Raw genomic sequence first — 25,989 nt, 5'->3', positions numbered from 1 at the left:
CGTCCCTCTCCTTAAACGAGAGGCTGTTGCAGACTGCAAGGGCCCGGCGATTAAGAATACGAAGGGAGTGCTCCTGTCCCCCTGCGAGCGGGTCTGGTTTCTGGGGCCTTTGCAAGTCACGTGGAGCCAAATGTGTTGTCTGTTGCTAGGAGACAGCCCTGTAATTTGCAAAATGCTGCCATCCTGCTCGTCCCCTGCCTGTACCCTGCCCCGTCCCCTGCTCTCTGCCTTCGGAGGCCTCCTGTGCACCCCATCTCCGTGTCCCAGTCTGGCCGTGCTCGGCTGCCTCTTGGGGCTGCCGGACCCCCTGGCACTTGGCTTTGTAAACTTGGGATTTTGGGGCAAACCTTGGGGTTCCTGGGACCCAAATCTCTCTGGAGTCTGGTGGTGGCAGCAGGGCTGGGTGCTGTCCCCTGCGTTCCTGGCATTTCAGTGATACTTAGCAGCTAACTCGAGGCTGGCAGCAAAAGAGTGCACACGCAGCACTTGTCAGTGTGTGCGCGAGTGTGTAAGTGTGAGACCGTCTCTTAAAGCGACAGGAGCTCCCAGTCCTGGAGGTAGCCGGCTCTTGGCCCCAGAGCCCAGCCCTGGGGAGCGCAGTAAAGTTTCTGGAAGTATGAAAGCATTGCATTTCACCGCTTTGTCTTTTCTCTTTCCTTCAAGTGTGTTAGTGAAGGGCTTTGCTAAAGTCTGCCTGAATTTTAGAAAATGTCTAAAGCTGAGGAGGTGTAGGTCAGTTGCTGCTTGTACTTCTTGCAAACATGGCATTTCTAGTTTGAAACTGACTTACTGCACTCTTTCTTGGGAAGAGTATGTTGTTCTTAAAATTTTCTTAAAAAAGCTGATATTTTTTTCTGTGTTAAAAGGTTTCAGCAATGTAGTGCACAACCTATACAGCAGTTGGTGTGCCACATCTGGTAAGAGGGTATAGTAGGATGTTTATTGACATTACCGATCACCATTAGAAGAAAAATCACAGTAGTAGTAGTATATTTTCTATTGTGAGTTAAGCTTGACCTTACATATGTATACTTTGAGATTCTGGTATCATTAATTTTTACAGACATGCTCTTTCCCCCGTGTACTTTGAAATTTGAAGGTAAAAATTACATTTAAGAACAAATTAACTATTTGTAGATTTAATAATGTAAGCTAAAGGAGGCTCATTAAGTGGTGGATGTCTTAATGAGCAGCGTTTTAAACAGGCTGATCGTACTGCATTCCTCCTTGTTCTCCTCCGTTTATAAACTACTCTGCAACTCTTGAACAGACAGCTGTTCAAGAAAGTTAGCTGCGCATCAGGGAAATGAGGGGGTTTTATGCTTCTGTTTCTTGGGAGAAAAGATTGAAGTCTTAGTTTCAAACTGCATTTTTGTTTTGTTTGCCAGCTGTATGCTTCTAAGGTATTTTATTCCACAGTTGCATCTCTTTCATTTTGAAAGAGTAAGACTGTCAACTGTCAGTTTGCTGTAATCCGTCAGAACTAAGTAAAAAAAGTTATTCCTAAAATAGCATTAGCAGGTTAGGACGTTCCTAAAATATGTATGTATAGTTTTCAAAATTTCTTTCTAGTATTCAGCTTTTCAGTAGAATGAAAGGTTGGTTAACTTGATTTTCATAGTCTAGTAAAATGAGTATTAGGAACAAAAGCATTATTTTATCTGTCAGAGCACAGGCCTGGCCTGGGAATCTGGAACTAAAACAATCCAGTCTCCTCATCGAAGACAGACTAGTTCAGAGCAACTTCTATGGCTCAATTTATCCACCTACAGAATGGACATACTTAATAATCACCTGTCTTTAGAGAAATAGATAGGAATCATTTCACATTCATAAACCTCTTTGAAAACGAAATTGTACCTTTTACTGCATTATATTGGGGGTGTAGGAAGAATTATGAAACTTTCTAACAATTACTTTGTATTTACTTAAAAACAAGTTTTAAAGTAAGCCTAACACTTCCATATCTACGGCGTTGTAGTCTTGGGGCAAGGAGGGGGGCAGTGTGTGTTAATATTTCAAGCATCTCTTCAAGCTCTTGTCTTGAAGAGATCTATTTTGTCATTACTTTAGTTGAACTAAAACAGTTTACATAGTTGAGGATGTGGCTCAGGACTTCATGAAATGAGATTTGATAACCAAATAACCTCATCTGCAGCATTTTTTTTCAAGATAAATGAGTCTTTTCCAGTATGCAGAGTTGTGCTAAGGGGTGCTTTGATTTCAAATTGTGTAGAGTGATTCACAGGGAGTTTGGGGTTTGATCCTGCAGGACTGCCTCATGAAAGTAGTCCTGTTTTGGGGGACATCTTGCTTGAATTAATTTTTTGGGGCTCAGATGCTGGGTCTCTCCATTTTTCTATGTATTCTTTATCTTTCAGAGCAAAATTGAGACAGTTTCGGGGTGTGATTCTGTTGCCTTTGAAGGTGATGACAGATTTCTTACAGACTGCAAAATAAGTAGGATTGGGTTTTTGTAGTAATGAAAAATCCAATATTATAAAATTTTGTCTTTGTAGAATTTAGGAATGGAAAGGCTAAGGCTCAGTAACAATATATGGGACAGTTTGCTTCTTGGGCTTTTATTCTTTGAAGGATGCTACTGAGCGCTACTTAACCTGGGGGGGCGGGGTGGAAAAAAGGATTACTTTATGTCTTTTTGGAAAAGCAATGTTAACGGTTTTGTCCTCGGCATTCCCCTGCTTCGTGTTTGCATTAATAACAGCCGGTTTCTGCTAGCAAGGTGTGTTGGGAGAGCTTTCTGAAGTGGCTCTGGGTGTTGGCAGAGGCTTGTCCCTTGGGTGACAGTTTCACTTCTCAAATCGGCAAGCTATTTGCTTGGCACTTTGGAGAGGAGGGAAGCTGCTGCTCTCCAGAAAGCATGGTGAAGAGCAGAGCTGCCAAGCAGGCTGAGAAGAGGAAAAAGGATTTAGAAACCTCCTTGTCTTGGCTGGAGAAGAGAGTGTCTGACTTCGCTTGCCCAGCAGATTATTTAAAAATGATCCCTACAAGCCTTAGAGGTGATACCTGCTCCTCTGTCACGCAGATGCAGTAGGCTGGGAGAGGTAGCAGGGTTGTGTGGGTGTCAAGAATATGTATTTTTACATAGGCTGGGTTATTTCTGTTTAATCAACTCTTCCATTGTGGTCTGTGCAGGTGAAACCCGCATGCGATTCTATGAACTACTCGTTAATGGTCTTTACACTCCTCAGACCCTTCCTGTAGGCACTGAACAGGATGTATCGCCAACTGTGAATGAAGCTCTCCAGGTATGTTTGCTTGGTTTTTTTTTTAAGAATAACTTTTTTAAAAATTCCAAACAAATGCATCATTAATGTTAGTGTTTTAACACTTCTAATTTAGCTTCTGTTTTTTGTCTTGCCATAGTTTCACTAGATGTTACTAATTCACATTTAAATATAACTTGCTCATAATTGCTAAAGCAAATGTAACTCTCTGTGAATGCAGTGCATGTGGCTAATCTGTATGCTGGTGTCTGCATAGCATGGTAAGCGCTTTTTGTCTTTCAGAATGAAAAATACCTACAGAACCGACAGTATGTGCCCTATTAACATTAGAAATTCCTGCAGTTAAGGGGACTGGATCAGATCTGTCCCTGAGATGAGATTATTCCCTTGAAGTCAGGAGGAATGATTTACAATGGTACATTTGGCCTAGCGTCTGCAGTATGTAATCCTTAGCGCATACGTTCTTCAGACTTGCTTAAAGGCTAAAAGAGGGAAGATGTCAAATCTTGAGTAGTGGCATCAATTTTCCAGAATCTTGATTAGTCACTGAAATCAGTTGTTAGTAAAAGCAGTGGACAGAATTCCTGAGGGCTTCCAGGGGTCCCTTGATATTTAGGGTACAATCCTCTAAATGGCTTTGTACAGTTACGTGCTGCCCTGCAAACCCCACTGGGATGAGGGGGAGGGAAAACCTGTTTAGCTGAAGTCCTCCTTGACCGTCTAGATGTACTTTGGCTCCTGATTGTGACTTAGGAACCCACTTTAAGGCATCAAATTTGAAATAGATTTAGCAGAGGTTGGTTTTTTTTTCATTCTCTCTATGCCTCTGCACTCTTACGACTTAATAAAATGCCATAGTTCCGTTTATGCTGCGATCAGATGTTTTCAGGACAGGTAAGAGCTGTACACTGAACGTGAAAATCCCATTGATCTGAAAAACTAAAATTCTCTTCTTCTCCCACCAACTAGCCCAACAGCAACAAGGGGAAACCCCGGTATCCTCTTTAACAAAATCATGAAGAGGCTGATTCTTCTTTATCTCCCAGCAAGGTCTTTTTAAAGGCAGGAGGGAGGCAAGTCGTGATTTTGCTGGGAATTGCTATGAGCAGGGACTTGCTTTTAATTTCTGCTGGTTACAGCACATGTCAAATAAAAATGGACAGATCTGTTCTTACTCCTTTTTCAGGGTTAACAGCAAAACACTGAATTGATGGTATCCCCCAAAGTAGTCCCTGCTGTAATTATCTTTCAGATTGTTTCTGTAGATACTGTGTTCATGTATTATATTATTATCCTGATTTGATTTTTTTCCCAATTACCACCAAAATTATTGCTTTGTGGATAACTTTGTTTGCATCATGTTCTTGTCACTAGAACCTGCCAACAAGCTTGTTTGCTGTTGTAGTTTAGTCAATTACTGACATTTGCTTTCCCCCTCACGCAGAACAGCCAAGACCTGACAGTTCTGTGGGTCACAATCCCTGCCCCTAGGCCATATCCAAATCCAGCTGAAAAACAATCCACATCACATTTACACCAAAGGTGCAGAGATGTGGATTTTAGCAGGAAGTATGTGGCTGGTTCCTGGGCCTTTCTGTGGGTTTTAGAACAGTTGAGGAAGAAACTTTCCTGGTGTCCACGTGGTCGTGTTCTCTAGGGGTCACACCAAGAGCAAGTCCACGCTATTGAGTGGGCAAGGTGTGCACAAGTATAGCAGGCAGGTGAGAGCTCAGCTTGTGTTTGATGGTGCTGGCATGTTATAAGCAGGCTGGTTTAAGGGTCTCTCTACCTACCTGTGCTTGGGAGAGTAGCAGCCAGCCTGTAGTCTCACCAGTTAGCTATCCTGGTGTGCTTTTCAGGAGTTGGAGCTCAGTCCTGCCTCTCTTACTACCAGGAGGATTCTCACTGAGCTCTTGCTTTGCATTATGGAAAATTGATTCTGGCACTGATCATTAGCATGGCACTGTTATGACTCAGCAGAGCATGAGTTGGAAGAAGGCTGCTCCTAGAAACCCCCTGAATGTGCGAGTGAAGTGAGTTGCAGAGCAATTACTTGGCTGCTCTGTAGGCTTGTAGGGTTTCAGTTTCAAATGCCATAATCAATAGTGCTCTACCTGAGCATTTGTCTTTGGGAAGGGGTTTAAAATGCATTTTTAGTAGTTTAGAACCTTTTGCATGTTTCATACCTGTAGCCTTCTGCCTTGTTGTTACAGATGAACGTTTGGTAGGGAGAGTAGTGGGTCAGCTCCCTCAGCTGGACCAACACAAAGCCCTGCTGCACAGGCTTGGTTGCAGGCTAACAGATTGCTGATTTGTATGTTTTGATTTGTTCACAAAACTTAAATTGATAATTTCATATCTCAGAATTTTCTTAATTATCTCTCCTATTTGCAATTTAGACAAGCCTTACGTAGCTGATAGAAATTGAAACTCTTTTAGCTAAAAGTATTTTGTAGTCTCCTGTTTACCTGATGCTCTCGGATGTAGCTTACAAGGAATACTGTTATATCCGTTTTCTTCTTTCTCCTCCTATTATAAACAAGTTCCTCTTTGCTTGGCTTTTTATTTTGAATCAAAGAGAACTGTTAATAATGGATATTGGTTTGTGTTTTCAGGGATGCTGTAACCTTTTTTTTTTTCCTGTGGAAATCAGTGCAAATTCCTGGGTACTCAACTCCTCTGAAAACCAAATGGATTAGGCAGATATCTTTTGAAAAGCATGTGTTTAGGTGCTTTTCTTTCTTCTGTTTTTATAGTTGACAGATTCCCTGAAGCGCCTGAAAGACAGTAACCTTTCTTCTGCCGGATCATCTGTTACCCCGAACAGTAGCACACCATTTTCCCATGACACAGCCTATTCCAGCTGTCGGCAAGACACCCCAAACTCGTACAGCCAATTTACCCCACAGTCCCAAGGAACACCACACACCCCACGGTTAGGGACACCGTTTTCCCAGGATTCCACCTATTCCAGTCGTCAGACAACACCTGTGTACCATTTTGGGCAGGACAGTGGGTACAAACCCAGGAGACACGACACAAAATTTACAGATGCCTACAACCGTCGACCGGGACATCACTATGTTCATAATTCGGCAGGTGTTTACCGAGGGACGGAGCATCAGTTTAGTACGTACAAATCCCATCAGCAGGAGCCAGTTCAGTTCTCTCACACTCCTCCCCTGAGCCACTCTAGTTCTTCGAGCTACAAATCTGCCTTCTCTCCCTACCAAGCACCAGCTGTATTTCCCCAATCTGATGAGCAGCAGTTTCCCCAAACTTCCAGGGAAACAGAGTACCGAAGACCCGCGCCACCTCCCACTGAGATGGTTGTGGAAAGCAGCACTGCCACTAACATGGATTTTGTCCCAGTGAAGGAGAAACAGGAGGAGCTTCCGCCCTTGCCCGATTCAAACTCTGTTCCTGAACCGAGTACAGCATCCTTCTCTCAGACTCCAGAGAGAAGTGAGACCCCCGGCACCCCCACCATGGAGTCAGAAATGCAGCATAACAGTTTAGACTCAAGGATTGAGATGCTCTTAAAAGAGCAGAGAACAAAGTTACCCTTTCTTAATGAGCATGACTCGGATAATGAGATCCGAATGGAAGGCAGCCCTATCTCCTCCTCTTCTTCCCAGCTCTCTCCCATCCCTATGTACGGTTCAAACTCTCAGCCTGGTTACAGAGGTCAGACGCCTTCCTCGCGCCCTTCCAGCACAGGCTTGGAGGACATTAGCCCAACACCGTTACCCGACTCTGATGATGATGAGCCCATCCCTGGGACGGCTTCTCTGAGTCAGAATTCCCGGGGGACGTCGGAGGCCAGCATGACTCCCATTGATCAGTTGAGCAGGACCTCCAAAACCGAGACGTCAGAGGCTAAAGAAATGGTGCCTGGTGACCAGACTCCAACATCAGAAAAAATGGACGAGGTAAGAGAGCTGGAACTGAGTTCCAAAGCTCCGTGCGTATCCCTGGAGTTGAATGGGGCAGGGAGCTGTGGTTTTCTTTTAGTGTCATTAGAGTGTAGGGTTTCTGGTGGCTTTTTCTTTTATTCAAGGCAGCTGGAAATGAGTTAGATGTGACACAAAGCAATGGTCTTAATCAACTTGCCAGTCTCTGGCTTCCCTTATTTATAACAGCAGCCTGCTGTAATTTGTAGCTTGAGGAGAGCTCAAGGACTGCACAAGCCACAGAAGTTTGGCCAGCGCTTATGCTGTGTGACTGTCCTGAGTGTCAGCAGACACTTCAGCCACTGGAGGAGTTAATCGAGCACTTTCTGCCGTTGCTTTGGTCCCTGAGCGTGGGTGTGTATGTGTGCACACACTCGCTTAACGGGGCTTTCATGTTATGCCGAAGTATTGAATGTATACTTTGTTTGATAGCTCTCCAGCTATTTATGCCATCTGGTTTGAATGGGAGACAGTTGCTGGGTTTTAATACTCGCTTTGCTCATTTGAAAGGAGGAGGTAGTTGGCTCGTGGGGGATGTGCTCCACTGAGTCTTCCAATAATAGAGCAGAGCTTGCTGCCTGTGCTGGGGCATTTGTGGCTGAAGGGACAGCGAGAGCTTAACGGTGTGGATTGGTGCCAGCAGACAGAGAAATTACATTGCATGGCCTGTCTGTTTGGGAGGTCTGTCGCAACAAATGTGAGTATCGCTGGAGTGGACGTGTCGGTCCTATTCTGCTGTGTCAAGGAATGGTCAAAATTCAGATCTCTGCAAATGCCAGACCCTTTCTCCTCAGTATTTATAATAGTCATGCAAGCAAATGAAACTGCTGTACCTGGTTTGAGAACTCTGCAGTAAGGGGACCTCAATCATCCAAGAGGGCTGGTCTTGTGTAAATGTCCCGAGTGTGGTAGATTCATTTACTCATTTACATGAAAGTTTGCTGGGGGGAAGCTGGCAGAATGGATTTCCCTCCAGTGGTCTGCATTTCTGAGGTTTTCACCTGACAAGTGGCTGCATTCCAGGAGAGGGGGAGCTGCTCCTGTAGGTATAGGCTCTGCAGAGTGCCTAACTGGAGGAACAGCACTGCAGCAATAACAGTGCACTGTTGTGATGTACATATAGCATAACTCCTTGCTAAATAGAAAAAAAAATTTAACTGTAGTGGATATTTTCTTATTTCTACATGCCATTCCAGAGCTACTTGTCCTTGCAGTTGCCACTTTAGCCTTTGAAACAATTCAGCTGCTTGAGACCTCATTCATCATGTGGGCTGGCCCATGCTCCCTCTTGGGAGGCAGGTCCCTGGCTGGTGGGACCTGTTGATGTATTAATTAGGAATGGAGTTTTGATTCCTTGAGCTCAGTCTGGTCGGCTTAAATGGGGATACTCTTAGGTTGTCTAAAAAATAATGAGGAAGGCATCCCTCATCTCCTTGCCATTCTGGGCTTGTATCTGCAGTCCTTACTCTCATGCAAGTGGGTTGCAGCCGATTCTGAGCATGTTTAGAAAGATGGATGAATGCCAGTGTGGTATGTGGGGTCAGGCACTTTCTGTAGCTGAGATCAGCACTGGGGGACTGGCTGGGATGTTATATTTGTAGGTTGTGATATGGGGCAGCAGCATGCTCATGTTGAAGCCCATGTTATGTCTTCATCTACCCTTAATGAGATGCTGGTGTCAGAAGTTCATCTCAATGGTTCTGTGATGCAAAATTATATAAATGCCTCAATCCCCTGCAGAAGTCAGAAGGGTGGCAACAGGGTCTCCATGAGGTCATTGCGGCCTTAATTGTCTCCTCCCCCCAAAAAGTTTGGTGTTTGTTGTTGGAGCTGTTTATCCAACCCTCTTCTTGGTTACAAATCACACTAAGCTCTTCTGGCATGTTTGAAAAGTTGCCTGCGTCTTTCATTGCTCCTTCTGATGCACAAAAAACGATATCCATGTGTTTTTGCTTCCTTCCCCCGCCCTTCTCCCCCCTTAGTTTTTTGCTTTAGAAAAAGGCTCTCCTGGCTTCTCTCTCTTTTGCTGAAGGAGCAGAGCTGAACAGTGACTTAACATAGGCTGAAATTTGAGCTGGAGCTTTCCAACTGAGTTAGAGAGGGGCATTGAGTCTGTAAGGGCTGGAAAGCTGAACCTCCGGCTTCAGCCTATTGTGATACCACTATTCAACTTTCAGTCCTTCAGAGAATCCTCCAGCAAAACAGAGGGAAGGCAGAGCTGAATATTTCGAGTGACTGTGTGGTGTGGGGAGCAGAGCAGAAATGATATATTAGCACAGGGAGGGCTCATTAAAGTGTCATAAGGAAGCAATAAAGGGCAGAGAGTTTGAACCTTTTTATTTACTTCATATTTGGCTCTTCAAGGGTCCGAGCAGCCCCAGGCCAGCTCTCTTTGGGCGGGTGCCCTAGCTGGGAAAATCTCGGGATTCATAAGGATGCCAGCAAAGTTGCAGGCAAGGTTTTCCTGAGACAATAGGTACTTTTCAAGGACCTACTCTTGTTTCCCATCAAAACAAGCACAATTTTTGTCAATGATTGCTAATATGGTAACATTTGTTCTATAGGTGAAGCGCTGTCAAATCGTCAGGCAAGTTAACCACCCCAGACTTGCCATAAGTAAAGGAGGTACAGCCAAGCCCCAGCAATTGCTCTGATTTATCATGCAAGACCCCGGAGTTTGATTTCAAGATCCGGTATGATACTCCTAAGCCAGAGCTTGGCAGGGAGTTTGGGTGTGGGAGAGGAAGGGCTGTGCATCTGTCTGCAACACCTAACTCCAACTAATCTCAGAGCAGTGATTATGGTCTGCAGAGAAAGTCCTGCTAAGCTTAGCCAAGGGACAAGCGCTGAGAGGTGGAACAGAGCAGGATGTGGGCAGTACGAGGTAAGAGGAGAAAAGGGATCCTTTACAAACACCACAACCTGCCAGCCAGGAAGACAAGGCAGAGAGGGCTTTTTCAAGACACTGGAAGATGGCAAGGAAAGAAAACAGCCAAGCTGCGTTGTTATTTTAGGAAAATTTTTGAGGGTAACAATGTACAAACTTTCCTTCCTATGTTCCTGAGAGATAACAAGGAAAGAATTGTAATAATTTCTTTTTCACAGGATCTTTGCTGTTTGAGAAGTGCAAAGGTTAAGGAAGTAGAGTTTGATGTTTTGACATCCCATCTGAGCCAGGTCTTGTTTTTGCTTGGCTTGTTACAGGAAGAGGCCCTGCCTGTGTGCACTGGGGAGGGTGACAGGATTATAGCAAGTCACTTTGTTGTATATTGATGATGACTTTCATGTTTCAGCTTATGAATGTATTTGTGTGCATAGCCAGTGTGTAATAGGAAGACCGTATTATCGACAAAGGTATTTTTCCAGATTTATAAGTACAAAAGTATGTTTTAATTGAGGGATCAACAGACTTCTGTCTTCCTGGTAGTTTGGCTAAGCACCTAGTTACTGTGGTGGGAGAGGTGCCTTAAAAATGCCAAAGATGATAATAAAAACAAAGATCCTGAAACATAAAAGTGAGAGCAGTTTTCCTGCTGCTTGCTGTGAATTTTAGCAAATGGTTTGAGGAGCAAACTGGAAGTTACACAGTGCACAGCAGCCCTAGAGACCCCGACAGCCACTGCTGTCACTGGCACCCCTCAGTGTCTCACTTGGCTGTTGAGAATGTTTTTAATGCTGTGCTGGATGCTGAGGTGCCTCTTAGAGGACGGCATTGACATCCCTGTGACAAGCTGCGCGTATGCAGCAGATCCGCTTGCAGTTACCCGGGGAGAATTTCTGAGCTGTGCTTACACATGGATGAGGTGGGTCAGGCTCGGCCCTACAGTGAGCACTGCTGAAGTCCCTGAGGTTACATCTGGGCTGAATTCGCACTTCGCATTAAAGTATCTTTGGGTTCTTGTGTGGTCACAGCCAGAACTGGAAGAAATTTATGTTGAAGTGTCACATTGTCCCTCTGTAGCCTTAGCACAATGTGATGACATTCTCCACAAGACACTGCATCGTGTCTTACGCTCCTCCACGCTGCTGCATCTCCGTTCAGACTGGGCTGTGTTTCAGTAGCTGATAGATGATTCCCCTTTCCTACAGAACCAAGTTTAACCTTTAGTTGTCACGAGTGACTGTGAGAGAAAGCAGTGCCCTGGTGCTGTCCAGGCAGCGAGAGGAACTGCAGGGGTTTCTTTGCCAGCAGTACCTGGAGTGGTTGTCCCGGGAGCGGTCGATGCCCCTTGGAGCTGTGCTGTGGGAGGAGTGAGTTGGTCTCTGTCTGCAGAAGGATGCTCTCTCCTCCTGTACCCTGCTCCCATCCACGGGTTGTGCAGGGTCAGAGGCAGCACTGGGTTCCTGGGACGTTGACAGTGGGTTAGAGGGAGCCTGCTGAAGATGAACCCAAATGCACTCTACTAAGGGATGTTTCTGGGCTGGAGAGTGCAGAAGTGATTTATTCAAGGTAAATGCACATTGAGGTCGACAAGGTAGAGTCTTAAGAGCCAGGAAATTTGATACCTTGGTTTCCACAGTAACTGTGCAAGAGCCCTTATGCCCATAAGTAGCTGTTATGTATGTATAATACATATGGGTACACCTGGGATCCAATTTACAGCTAGAGTGGGATTCATAATTTCTGGAGGGAGATGGGGGGAGTAGATGTGGGGAATGGTTGCTCTGAATGTATTTTTTTTAATTGAAGAAAGGAGAAAAACCTGAGCGCTGTGATTTATGCCCAGTCTCATAAACACTTTTTCAAATTTTCCTGCCTCCTGAGCTCTTGTGAATGTGATCATGCCTGACAGAACTGGTTCTTAATGGAAACTCAAAAAATAGGTATATGTTATGACCGTGAATTTCCAGAAATGTAGCCAGCCAATGCCCAGGCAGCAAAGATTTGGATGACTGCTATGGTTTTACATGTGGATTACACTAGCCATGCTAAACCTGTGAAATTAAGATGAGAGTGAGCTGCTTAAACTGTGGGTTCAGTTCTGCCCTCCATGACCCATGCACGGCAGCAGCGAGAAGCCACAGGGACTTCAGGGGATCTTGTGGAGTTCAAGCTTGTTCAGAAAAGGAAGCCAGCACACAAATCCCTCAAAAGGTGATTTAAGTATGACACTGCACTAGACTCTTTTGAGAGCTCAGGTATCTGTTCAGCCTCTGCGTCCAGAGCATGCTGGGGCTGGGCTGCAGCCCTACATCCTCCCAGGGATGCTGCGGGCTGAGGGTCAGTTCCCAAAAACCTGGTCAAGGTAAGGATGTCCTGGCTCCTGAAGTGGTGGAAATGCAAGGTATTATCATCTTACCTTTTTTTTCAGAACTGATACTGGAAGACCACAGGCAGGGACTGCTTCCTTGTACATCTGATTAATTTACCATGTGACAACATGCGGCTCCTACAAAAATTTATACAAAGTAGAGAAGTCTGTTCATTTTTGCTAAGTTGTATTTCACTTTTGTGTTTTTGTATTTGGCTGCAGTTTGATTCATGGAGTGCTTGCAAGGCTGGTGGTTAGCTGCACAGAGGGCTTGAGCAGCCAAATGTGTTCAATATAGGAAGCAGTGAGAGGTAACAAGTCCAATGTCAGTTTTGTTCAGAGCAGAATTGCATAGGATTCACTTGGTGTTCTTGGTGATGCACGTCGTCATACATGTATGCTCATGGGGGAAAAAAACTAAATGGAGAAGTATTTGACTGTTTACGGTTTGGGTTTTTTGGATACCTAACTTCAGTAGAATGAGAGAGCAGAACTAGAAATGGTGAAATGCTCTGGAGTGTAACTGAAAAATAGAAAGCAGGCTGTGGTTGGGAGGCTGAGTGGTTCTTTCACTCTCTCATACGAGGCCAAGACTTTGAGGCTTTTGCATTTTGCATACCTAATAGAAATGACATTGCCATCCCTTTTTATAAATCACTGTTGCTGATTATACTCTTGCCACTAGCTCAGTTTGTTCTGTTTTGCCACCAGTGACTTTCTGTAAATTTTCAGTTCCTGGTGGACTGGGTATATATAATTGAATTGCTTGTTAAGAGGTAGAGCACTGCTGATTTTGTGTTTATGTAGTCTGTAGATGCCCTGCTGGCCTGGAAACTCAGATCCAAATTACAATGTTTAACCATAGCATATAGCTTATGGCGGAATAATATTTGGAAGTCTGAGCTCTGCAGGCTATTTACAGTTAGAGAGCCCTTGGCATCATCTTTTTGCTGCTTACAGAGTTCTTCCTATTCTTTTCAGGATTTTAGCAGGGATGATTCAGTTGTCATAAATGCAGGCTGTGAAGCCTCACATTGAAGTGACACATTTTCCTCACAGTTTCTCCAACCCATTATCATTCTAGTTGTGTTTTGCGTCTGATGGTTGTGAAAAGTGACCAAGGGAATGCAGACAAGTTACTGGATGGCAGTGTGTGTTGCAACATGCAGTGACACTGAGAAAACGTGCCAGTGTGTTAGGTAATCAGTAGAAATATTGAGAAAATAATTTCTGTTAACATATTGTGCTGGCAGCCGCCAGAACAGCACTAATTTCTGGGTCTGATTTTGAAGAAGATGGAGCAGCCGCTGTGTTCTATATGTGTCTGTGTCTGACACAAAGCAGTGAACAGACGAGCGCTTATTCAAATTTCTGCTGGCTGTTGCCTTTCCTGGAGTCCTCTAAATAGATACGGTTCATCAGTAGAACATTTTTTCCATATGCATCAATTTTGAGTCCCATGACTTTGTCGTCCGTCCACCCCCCCATTAATTTTAGTTTTCAGTTTGGGGTACTTGTTTGTATCTAGTGAAGATGGGGCAAAACTCAAAATGAAACCCATGAATTTAACTGCGCATCAGGTACCTGCCCACAAGGTACCTGACCCAGACACGCTACTGCTGTCTCAGGCTTTATTATGAAAGTGCAGTGCTTGCTTTTGGAAATGCCTATTCATTAGGAGAAAATTAAATTTTTTCAGCTCCTAAAACCAAAGTATTTTGTAAAAAAATGTTTTAAGAGTTTTAAAAAAATGGTTTCGGTTATTTTGTTTGTTTTTCTTAGTGCTAAGATAAAGCCGGTGGCTGCTTTCACAAGGTTCCAGCAGCGCCCACAGGCCTGATGAGGTCAAGATGCACATAAAATAGCAAGACGGCAAATTGGGGTTTGTAATTTCTCCCCAGGTTGGAATAGGTTCGCTCCTCCAGGCATTGCAAAAGTGTTGCTTCAGGAGCAGTTTGAGTAAAGGAAGTTGTTCGTGGCTTGGGCTTCAGCAATCGCTCTTTGCATAGAGGGCACTGTGAGTACTGCGCAAGCACGGTGCAGGGAGGAAATGAAACTGCTGCTCGAACTCAAAGCTGGCAGCAGTTCTTATGGTTTGGAGGTTTGGTTGCAAAAGGGTCAGACAGCTGTAGCAGAACTTCCAATTTTCACGCATTGGGACTCAGGTGTTTTGACTTAGGCACTTTTTAGTGGTATCCGGATTTGCTGGCTGCTCTGAATGTGTGTGTTTTGTGGAGTATTTATTTATATGGAGTTGGTAACTCTGTACTAAGTGCAATTTATCACACACCTTTGACCGGCTCACCCGCGTTTTGCCCAATATCTCTCCCTCTGTATCAGGCAGTAAGTCAGGGAGATAGTAAGGAAAAAGGCTCTGGAAATGGTAGGGAGGGGAGGAAGAGGAGTAGCAAAGACGGTCTCGCCAGCGTCTAGTCCTTGCCTGTGCCTTCAGGCATTCAAGGTGGGATGTCCTTAGGCTCACCGCTGCCCAAATTCCCTGTATCAATGAGTGCTGTGGTGTGGAGCCTTAGGAAGAAGAGGACTGTGGAAGGTGCAGGTTGAGTGATGTGAAGGAAGGACTGGGGACTTTGTTTTTCCTGGGGTTGAAACAGCCTTTTGCTGTCCTGCTCAAGGAATTGGATGTGTGCTGCTTTTGGGGATGGTGTGGAGCGAGAGTCACTTTCTTACCTGCATTTTTTCCAAGAAGAGCTGTGTTCCACAGTGAGAGTATAGTTTTGTGCTGAAGTCCAAGCGGTGTCCCCTCCTCCCGCTGTGCAGGATTAACGTGTGTGGCACATGTAGGGGAGACGTTCCCTCTGGAGCCTGGGGATTGCTGAAGTAGGCAGCTCCTTTCCAGGATTCCCTTCTCCCAGAGGAGCTTGTTATATCTGGTACCTTCTATGTCGCAGGCAAAACAAAATATATGTATTTCAGGTGATAGTAGTGTTATTTGATGGAAGCAGGAGCTGGTTTAATGTTGTTGCATAGCTCTGAGGACAGTTCCCAATCCAGTCCTTGTGGCTAAGCAGTTGCCAAATGTGGCATTTTGGTCAGCAGACATGGCTGAGAGTATCCAGTGCAGATAATTGAAATATTGTAATTGAAGGATGCAGATAAACATGTGCAACTGCTATTATGGTGCTACAAGCATTTTGCTATTGTCCAGGAAAAAAAAATTACTTGGAAAATATGAAAATCCTTAGTACTGCATAAAATTATTCAAGTTACAGTAAAACATAAAGGGCAACCTACCAGTTAAATATATGCCATGGAGATGTGTGTGAAAGGATGCGTTTTAACAAGGGAATTGCAGTGATGTTATTTGCTTGTTAATAGAATGTCAGGTGGGATGTATCTCCCAAATTACATCAGAAAAGTGGTAACAGCAGATGGTTTTGCAAACCTGAGGTGTATTTCAGGTCATTGAGAAGCAGGCAGGAAGGTGGTGTGGGTTTGGTGGCAAAGGGCATCCTTGCCCAGCAGAGCCCTGATGGAGACCTGATGCTGGGCTTGCTTTTAAATTCCTCAGAAGCTGGCATCATGCAGGGAGCACCCAGCCTGGCTGCAGGATGCTAGAAATAAGCTGTGATCCCTGCTGGGTTGGATCCTCAGACTCCAGCTTGAGGAAATCTTGTTGCATGACTTTGTCTTGGCTTGTTGTTGGGATGCACGTGCTACAGAAGAGCTGTGGCACAAGGCTGCAGTCAGGGAAGTGCCTTTTGGCATGGCTGCTGTGGATGGCCAATCTTCTGGGGTGACCCCAGGTGGCTTTTGCAGCTCAGCTCAGCTGGCTGTGTGTTGCTGTGGGGTCATGGAGAAGGGTGAAGCAGACAAGGGAGATGCGAGGAACTGTGCAGGTGGGTTTGCATTGGTTTTTTGGGGTCAACTACTGTGCAGTATGTGCAGCTTCCACATGGTTTCTGTCTTTGCTCTGAAAGGGTTTGTGGATCTGCTTTCAGTGTCCAAGCTGAAGAAAACCTGAGCTTCAGATAGTACCATACTTTAAAAAAACAAACAAAACCAAACAAAAAAAACACAGAAGGGCAGCTCATAGTAGTCTCTAGACTTCTGAATTGGGATGGGGATTGTGTTAGGACTCGATTTTATTGTAAGTGAATTTAGGGCTAAATGTACAAACTGAGTTGTAAGAAGGATGAATGTTGGACCCTTGTTATGACCCAGTTTTTTGCAGAATTTTCCTTATCTTAACTAAACTCTGGTATCAAGAGTATTGCACAGTGTAGTTCTGTCCTAGTGAGGCATAACCTTAGTATCACATTCAGTGAGATGTATTGATTATGGTATGTGGTATAAGAAGGACTGTGCAGCTCTGGTGTGTCAAAAGGTGCAAAAGCTAAACTGCCCTAAGTAAAAAACTATTACGTGCAAGTCACCAAGCCAGCTGTTCCTGCACAACTGCTAAAAAAAAAAAAGCCTATGCCTTCCAGCTGGTCACATGAATTGGTGAGCAATGCATGGAAAGCATGAGCATAGAGCTGTGTTAGGCTGTTTTTGTGCCTTTCTCACAACTGTTTCACACAGGTCTTTAAATGAGTAACCTGCTTTTTCTAGAGTTCATATGTAACTTCAAAACTAATGAACCAATATTATGGGAAAGCTGCTTTGAAAAATAAAAATAAGAGCTGTGTGATTGAGAATGGTTTAGATATATCTGCTCAAGTATGGGCTGTAGAGATGCTGTGCAGCAGGGCTTTGCACTCATCTTGATCATTTTAGCAAAGCTCTTTAAAGCAAGTATTAAGGAAGCGAGTAAAATAAGCGTCACCACATGGGGAGGCCTGAAAGACCCTGAGGGCTGAGGTGGTCAGCCTGAGGAGCAGAGCATGGGTCACCTGGCACTGGCTGCTGCTGAATGGCTCTGCGTGTGTGCACGCAGCCCTTCCTCTTCAGCGGTCATTTGTGGTAGAGCTTGGTTATGGCTTTGCTGCAAGAGAGACAGAAAGAGACTTTGGACTAACTCATGAGTAAGCAAGGAAAAGGCATGTCCTTACCTTTCCTTGGTTTTCTGTGTTGTTGAGAGTCATTTCCTCTAGGTTACTGAAGGACCTTCAGTGGAAGGTCAGAGCAGTTCGTGCCATGCAAAAACCCCATCAGCAGCAGAGCTGTATGTGGTGGTGCTCCCCTGGGGTCCCTCTGCTACTCATGACCAGCAGATTAGGACATGATATCGTTCGGTAGTTGTTGGTGGACCTGTCTTCCACAAACGTGTAATCCATTTTCAAACCCATCTGCACTTCTGAGTCTTTGCAGTATCCTATGGCAATGAGGTGCACAGCTGAATTTTGCTCTAGGTGAGAAGTGTTTCCATGTGTTTGTTTTAAACCTACTGCTTGCTAATTAGGGGATAGGTGAGGAAATCAGTGTACTTTATCTGTCGTCTCTTTTTTTAATATTTTAAGCATGCACAAATAGCAGTGGGAATGCAGCCCAGCTGTGGGGTATTTCCACTCTGGTAATTTAGAACAGTTGTGGTTGCACAATTTATTTTGCATATAGTGGGGATAGTTTAATAGCAAAAGTTTGGTATCTTCTAGAAGGCCATGAGAAATGTCGTGTCCTGCACAGAGATTATTTTTAAGGGATCAGTCTACAGTTGGCAGCCACAAGGGTTATGTTTCCATCACCCAAGAGAAGTGGTATGGGGAAAAAGTTGCCCTTCCCTCACTGAACAGGTTTTGGAGGGGGGAAAACTTGAAGGTATTTCTGGCTGGATATTGCTTTAGGCTTTGACTTAGATTGAGGAAAATTTGTAATGTTTTAATGAATATGTTGCATACCTCAGCTGAAGTTCTTTATTCTCTCCTCTCTGACTGCACTTAGTTAAATCAGAGTATAGCAAGAGAAGGAAAATCTGGGCAGGAAATAAAGCAGTGAAAAATTCAAGATGCCTCCAGAGAGAAGATCCAGAAGATAAGAGAAATGCTACCAAAGGGGAACTGTTTCTTGCTGGCCTCACCCTTACTTTTGAGGAAGAACATCTCTACTCAGCCTCTTCAGCTGCTTGAAATAGGCTCCTTGGAGTGAAGTGTTTCCTGCAGTCTAGCTGGGTTTTAATGCACCTACGGCACTTTGCTGGGAAAGACTTGTTAGCTTGTGTTGTAATGCTCAGAAAAGAGTAGGGTCTGCTAAGCTCATTAAGGGTGCCACTCATCCTTTGCGGTCACTGCTGCAAAGGACTTGCAGTCTGGCCACAACAAGTTAGAGAGAAGTTTTTATCTCGTGGGCCTCTCATTCCCCAGCGTCATTCTCTGCCGTGACAATCCAGCAGGCCTGGAGCACTTATACCACCTGCAGTGGGGGCTTCATCCAAAGTGGTTTTAGATGCTTTTTGTCAAGATCGGGTGGACTGGTTGAACGGTCTTTATCTGAAGCAGTTCTGTTGGGAATTTCAGAAACACAGCAGATGTCCTGTTTGTCCTGTCTTGGTATGAAGGCAGTGGCTGTCTCCAGGACAGAAGGCTGCAGGTTTTGTTATTTGAAACCATACTGTGTTGCCACCATGACTGCAGTCAAGATGATAGCAAGGCCCTAAAGACCTTATTAACAGTATGTTCCCTCTTTCATGCTTCTTATTTCTTCTCAAATAGTTGTTAGAGAGCTACTGGGGGGGGAATAGTGCTAAGTCTGTGTGACCTCCCACGCTAGCATTGGAGGGCTCATGAAATCCTAGCAAAAGTGTTCAGGAAAGGGAAAAGTTCACATAAAAATCAGGACTTCAACTCCTTCCCCTTGCTTGTTCCGCACTTTTTGGAGAGTAAAAGCTGTACTTATTTGGAAAGGGCTGTTCTGTTCCATCAGCTGTGGGCTACAGGCTCCTAGGTGTTCTTGCAGGTGCCAAAACTAGTTGGGCCTCTTCTCAGCTGCATGAACAGATCAGGACTGCACGCTAGAAATTCAGGGCAAGACTACTCTAGCTCTTGGTGAGCAGAGGAAGAGGCCAGGCTTATCGTTTGGGATGCCTCTTGAGGAGGAAGGCAAGTGGCTGATCTGGTGCCTCAGGATACACTTAATGGCACCTGGGTCTGAGAGCTGACAGCAATGAGCAGAAGAGCATTCAAAGATGATCCTGATGAATGATCTAACAAAAGCTTCTCTTTTTTTCTTTCACCTGTTGTCTTTCAAGACCTCAATTCCTTTGTTTCTGCCCTCCCTTCTGAGGAGACTCAACATTGCACAGGTGGCAGTGCAGACATCCTGGTCTTGCAAATGAAACTGCTGTTGCTCCTAACACTGGAAATGCAGAGAGCACTGAAAATGCTGCCATAACTGTAATAGCCACGTGATTTCAGATACTCGAGGGTATAGTAGTAGTACGTAAAAGAGGAAGAATATCAAACTGGCCTAGTTCTGCTGATTAGAACTTGTTTAAATACAGTATGTGTACAACCTATTCTTCAATAGGCTGATATCAGCTGGGAAGCTAGACTGTTTTCCAAGCTTATCTGCTTTCTTATCACCCTGTTGATAGCAAGATCTGAATTCCTGGCTCCATTTGACCTAAGGTTTAAGCATGAGGGTAAGCTCAGGGGATGGCATATGAGCTCCTGCCTGGCACTGAACTGTAAGGTATCTGTGTACTCTGCACACACAGTTATTCCACCCTTTATTTTTTTTCTTATAGGTGGACTCTGATCTAATGTTGCCAATTCCCTTTATCTTTGATTGTAAAGTACCTTCTGCTATGTAGAAATGTGGGTGCATTTCTGCACACCAGTGTGAAGAAAAAGCAGCGCATTTCAGAATAATTTGGGAAATGAGTTCTCCGTATACTGTGTGATTTCTCCTAAATTCCTTGCTTTTCTTTGTATCTTTAGAGAGGGAGGTGCTGCCTGAAACTCCATCTTTTGTGTGTGGACAAACCTTAGAAGAAAACCTGCTGGTAATAGCTGAGGTGGCAGAAAATGACAGAGAAACCCATTGCATGCCTATCGCTGCCTTTTTCAGAGAGACAGTTTCGTTCCTCTGTTGGATTTGGCTGGTTTGTTCCCAGGAATCTGCATCACTGAACCTGCTGTCAGAAAAGGGCTTTACCTGGGTAAAGCCAGTCTGGCTGTATGAAAGTCTTTGGGAGAAGCAGAGAACATTCCCTGACTAATTTATCTGTAGGGGGTATTTTCTTGCCACTCTACCATCCTTTTATGCATGACTTAGCTTCCCAGCCACTAAAGCCTTTGAAGTTAGATTGCAAATAGCTCTTCGGTTATCCCTTCCCCCCATGTAAAATAGGGAAATGAGAACAACCATTGCTGTGGAGAGAGCCTGCCTTGTTACGTGGCTCCCCAATGTTAACACTCTTCTCTTTCCTTTTCCCTACCTCCTTCTCTACCCCCGCCCCAAAACCTTTTTTCCCCTTAATAAGATCTACTTAAGACTTGAGGGAAAAGGCTATGGTTCCATGAGATGGTAAATCCAATTTTAGGGTGTTTCATATGTGATGAAAAACACTATGGCCACATGACGCAGCCCCTGAATTGGCACACATTCACCCTGCCAGTTCAGATTTGTTCGTATAATGCAGAAGGGGCGACTGTCCATGCAAGCTTCACATCGAGGCGTGCATGGGCTGCCCAGGCGTCCCTGATCTTGGGCTGGGGGCCAGTGACTCCCCATCTCGCACTCACTGTATTTTGTGATCTGCCCAGTTGAATGGTCATGTTTGTCTTGGCTCAAATCTGTGCAGTCAGGGGATCTGGAAGCTTCCAGTCTTGGCGTTGATGAATGTGAATGCAAAGGATGTTATGTTAGCCTGCACTCTTCCTAGAGCTGTCCCTGCAAGCACCAGAGAATCTCTTGTGCATGCTGGAAGTCCAGCGGCAATGTCTGGCATCTCCAAATATCCCTTCTTTGGTGATCTTGCCAACAGGAATGGTGTAACCACATCATATGCTGTGAATCTTGCAGTTCAGAGCCTCCTTTCTCTTACTGAAGGGAGAAAGACCTGAATTTAAACCACCCCTTTTCTGGGACGTAATGCACTCAACATTAACAGAGCAAACCCCTCTGCAAGTTATTACCTTCTTTGCCAGTTCACCTCTTTAGGCTTTCTGCTGAGGCAGATGCGGCAGTTGCTTTCCCACTGGATTAATTTATGGCTCTGAGGCTTGCTATCCTGGGAAGCTCTTGGATTGGGCTCTTGGAAGTCATGTTGAAGAATAAAGTATGGGGCTCTTTTGCCAAGCGAGGGATTTTTGAAAATTCTGAACATTGGTTGAGTCGTCTTCCTTTGTGATCGTGTTTCTCACGTCATCTTGTTTCTGGACCAGTGAAGATCTGGTTACCTTGGACTACTAATCACACTGCATTTGCCTCCCATTTCTGTCCTCTTTGCTTCATGTAGAGCTGTCTGTTCTTCCCTGGATCTCTTGTTAAATAAAGTTTTTAGCCTCATGGAGATGGTTAGAGGATGCCTAAGTGGATATTTCTTACTCCAGGATCCATCTCAACTTTTGGAAAGAAGAATCCATGCAGCTTCTACAGCTACTGGAGTTTCTGTTTACATTCAAGTAAAAATAGTCCGAATCCCTCATGTTCAATTGTTGCATTTTTCTCCTTTTTTTTTTTTTTTTTTATGGACCACTGTTTCATGCCCTGTGTCGCATCAGTGGTCCTTGGGTTTGCTTTGGAAATACTGACTTAAGTTACTGCTCCGTTCCTTTTCTTGGAGACGTAGATGTAATTTCACTGCCTTGTGAGAAGGCAGAGGATAAATCCCCTCTGGAGTCTGAAAAGGTGCCTTGAAGTTTTGAGACCAGCTGCTTGAGCTGTCATCTCACGGCCTGCAAGAAACTGGCGGTGCAGATTTGCATGAGTCTGGGATACTGTCTTTGGCACTTCTGTCATTTTAGCTCATTTTAAGATCTTAATTAACTAGATTTTCTAATGAAGTCACAGACCAGTGGGCAGCCTTCCAGCTCTCTCACTGTCCTTAAAACGCAAGTTGTTTTACTTATGTTTTTAGTGTCAGGAAACACTGGGAGTGAGTGAGGAGACCTTTCCCCTTTGTAAGCATTAGCTCCATGTGCTTTCCCCCCTCACAAGCCCCTCCTGCTGTGCGCTGAAAGCCCAGGTGAGCTCCTTCTTTGCATGCTTCCAAATGCCAACTTGTGGCATTTCCCCCTGTGCAGGACAGTCTAATTAGGGACAGCACCTGAGGCAGCACATAGCGAGAGGCAAACAAGCACCGCAGTGGCTTTTCCTCACCCCATCCCCCTGTTCTGGGACCAACAGGGACTTCGGGAGAATTCTCCCTTTATCCTTCTGTGGTTTGAGGTATCAACTTAAAGTTCCCTTTTGGCATTAGAGGGAAAAAAAAAAAGTGGTGTAGGTTAAGCTCATGTTTACAGTGTTGTTTGTTTACAATAAGCACTTGAGTATTATTGTCACTTGTTTTACTTGTTGCGCAGCCCTGTAGGTGTGGGGAGGATAGTCTCTGCCAAAGAAGTGCTGCAAGTAAGTACCAGACCAAAAGACAAGCTGAGCCAAGATAGTGTATGTGTCAGGTAGGATATTGTAATCTCATAGAGCTTGAATTCTCTTTTCCAAGTAGTGAGAGATACTTTTGCAATCAATAATAAAGAAACCAAAACACCCAAGTAACTTCTGCAAGAAATCTTTGCTCTGTTGCAGCTTTTTTGGTGTTTGTTTTTTGTAGGATATGGTGATTAGTGTATAGCCCTGGTCTGTGTTCTGCTCTGCTTCATTTGCAGCCTTTGTCTGTTAGATTTGCAAAGTGCTGTATAAATACATAACTATATAAAAATCTTACAATCTCTGTTCTTGAGATAAAAATACACGTTGCTGAAGATATTTATAATCACTGATCTATAATGTGTTAAGACTTCCATTTGCCTGTTTCCAAGTTGGGCATTTTTTTAATAGTGCAAATACACCTGAAATCTGGTTTTGTTCCAATTAAAAGCTGCTGTGATTGTAATTGCATGCTCTGACAGCAGCAGGAGGACAGGTGCTCCCTTAGCTGCCCAAAGGAGGTTAAAATACGTGACTAACCAACCCGGGGTGTCCGGGGAGTAGGCAGTAAACAAACTTCAGCGTAGATTCAGGCTGCAGCAGTGGTTTGCTGGCTGACGTGAGCCACCATGGGTGCTGGTGATTGCATGGTTATCTGAACAGGCTTGAAAGCTCACCTGGGAAGGTGCAGGCAGTGGTTGGCTCTGTGTTTTTTGCTGCTGTAGCTAAAATACTGTCAAACAACCTTGGGTAGCTCCGCCTTCCTGTGCTCCAGGAACACAGCAACACCAGCAAAGTACCACCCTCGTGTGTTCTTTCAGAGGGAGAGCTATAGTTATAGTAGGCAAAGTAAAAATATTTGTATGTATTGTAAATATGGTACTGAGTCTGTCTTGTTCATGCCTGACACCATGAGGTGTGAATGCTTAGCATGGTCCCTCTCCTATGTCATTTTGCCTGAGTGTTGCATTCCCAGTAAGCAAAGAGGGCAGTTTGGAGGCACCGCTCTTGTTCGCATGCTTTGCAAAGAACGTGCGGAGCCTGCAAGCTCTTCTCTAGCTACAAGCAAGTTAAACATGAACAAAGCAATACTGTCTGAAGTCCTTGTTGTGCTCTGGTATGTAGATTTTGGACAGCAAGAGGTATTTCACTCTGTTAGCAAAGTGAATGGTGGGATTCTCTGGGCCAAACTTGAATAGGCTTGTATTTTTTTAAAGGAGATTTTCATTGAAATTGTGTCTTTGAGGAAGGTGGCTGGTTTGCATCCTCAGGCTTCCCTTTTGTTCTGGATGATATTGGGAGAAACGAGGCAGGTTTGAAGCATCTCATGCTCTTTAATATGCTCTGCTGAAGGAGTCTGGGAAGAGAGACTTGTGTGTTAGAGAACATGGGCCATTTTCACCCTGGGATTGCAGTGTATCACACTGGGGCTGTTTCCTTTGTCAAACACAGATCCTAGGCAGCGAGGGAGCTGGAGCCGGGAAACAGGCTGTCAGAGGCACCCGGAGTCTATTCTCACCGCCCTCAGTGACTTGCTGTATGACCTTGTTTAGTCAGTTTTCCTCTCCTCGTCACCTCTGGAGGTTTTTCTTTCCCTGCTTTTTGTAAAGATAAAGGGTGGATTTTTTAGGTCCTTGGATGGACTTAAACCGAAACCAAGTGATGACTGTTTGACCAGGTTATGAAAATTTTTTGTCCAAGAGCTGCTTCTGATGTTAGTTCTAGCTTTATTGAAAAGCTTCTTCTAAGATTTTAAATGGCAAAGATTGCTGGTATTTAAATATGGAGTTTTCAAAGTTTTAGGGCTTAAGGAGTGCATTTTTCTTGTTCTATTTGGTTTCTGTGAGAGCAAGTTGCAGCAGGCTTAAAGGTTTGCTATTTCTTGCAAGCATGGGATGCTTCACTTCATTAAAGCTAATGACCTTGCATTGTGCTGAATGCCATTGATCCTTTATTTCATTATTTTGATGCACCAGAGATCAGCCAGGCTATGTCAAAGTAGTTGCTACGTTCAGTGATACAGGTTCCCTACCTCAAATACAAGTAAGTTGGTTCCCAGCAGAATATTTCAGTGAAATTAACTCTGAGCCATGGTATTCAAAATGCATTCTGAAATTCTGACTAAATTCTTTATCAGATGGCCTTTCTAAAAGGAAATGAAAGCGTGTGAAGTTCTTCTGCCCATAGGAAAGGTATCGAACGGCGTGTATGATGAAGCTCCCAACTGCTGCCACAGTGTCAGTGCTCCTCTGAGAACAGCCTCTTCACATCTGGAAACTGCCAGTTCTGCGTGCAAATATTAGGATGTAGTTTCTTTTTTTCTGCAGGTATGGACATTTGGTTGCTAAATGCTGGGTATTGCTGAGACAAGACTGATACCCTGTATTCAGCAGCTCTCTAACCTGTCACTATTAAGGCTGATCAAGGAGTGAGATCTCAGGATGTTCCTTTCACTTAACTCAAGAGACTCTGCCTGTGCTAAAATGCACTGTACAATATTAAAGGTGGCAGTTAGCATTTTGGGTGAACAATGAATGAGACCATTTATAACCAGTTATGCTGACATGAATCTCGTCTCAACAAATTTGCATCATTAAACACCTTTGAAAGAATGTGTCACACATATAATTAAATACCTGTTTTGCTAACTCTTAATTTAATTAATGCAAGTAAGGATGGCAGCACAAATTAATTTAGTTGAAAATGGCTTTCTCTCAGTGGGCTAAAGGAAAGTTTTCTGGAGGCGTTGTACCAGATGCTTTCAGAAATGTATGGGTGACCTCCAAGACTGATTGACACAGTTTGTTTTTTTTTTTTTACAGTGATAGACACGATATCCTCGTAGCAGCATGTATGCCACATATCAGCTCACTTCTTTCCCCCTTGTTGAGAGCAAGGAGGGAAGCCAGCTAGAAGGCAGTTTCTTTGGGAGGACAGTGTAGCTACTTTTCAGCTCTTCCCTGGGAGGTATTTGGCAGCAATCACAGTAAATCCAGGATCAGACAGGTGAATGAAAATAAATCTATATAACAAAAGATCTTTCTGTCT

At 44.3% G+C, this 25,989-nt stretch overlaps 1 protein-coding gene across 2 annotated transcripts in view; it reads left to right on the top strand.

Moving 5' to 3' along the window:
• SETD1B (SET domain containing 1B, histone lysine methyltransferase) overlaps window positions 1-25,989 on the top strand; it is a 53,111-nt gene that overhangs the window by 2,473 nt on the left and 24,649 nt on the right. The window contains exons 2-4 of one of the 2 annotated variants that reach the window (XM_064466131.1): window positions 2,382-2,427; window positions 3,157-3,269; window positions 6,005-7,180. In XM_064466131.1, coding sequence (XP_064322201.1) covers window positions 2,382-2,427; window positions 3,157-3,269; window positions 6,005-7,180 — 1,335 coding nt within the window. The remainder of the gene's footprint in view (window positions 1-2,381; window positions 2,428-3,156; window positions 3,270-6,004; window positions 7,181-25,989) is intronic. The other variant, XM_064466130.1, reaches the window with a different exon arrangement.

The sequence above is a fragment of the Phalacrocorax carbo genome, chromosome 15 (assembly GCF_963921805.1).
Source record: "Phalacrocorax carbo chromosome 15, bPhaCar2.1, whole genome shotgun sequence".
NCBI lineage: Eukaryota > Metazoa > Chordata > Aves > Suliformes > Phalacrocoracidae > Phalacrocorax > Phalacrocorax carbo.
The sequence above is the reverse complement of the archived record's forward strand: the minus strand, read 5'-3'. Positions and strand labels throughout refer to the sequence as shown.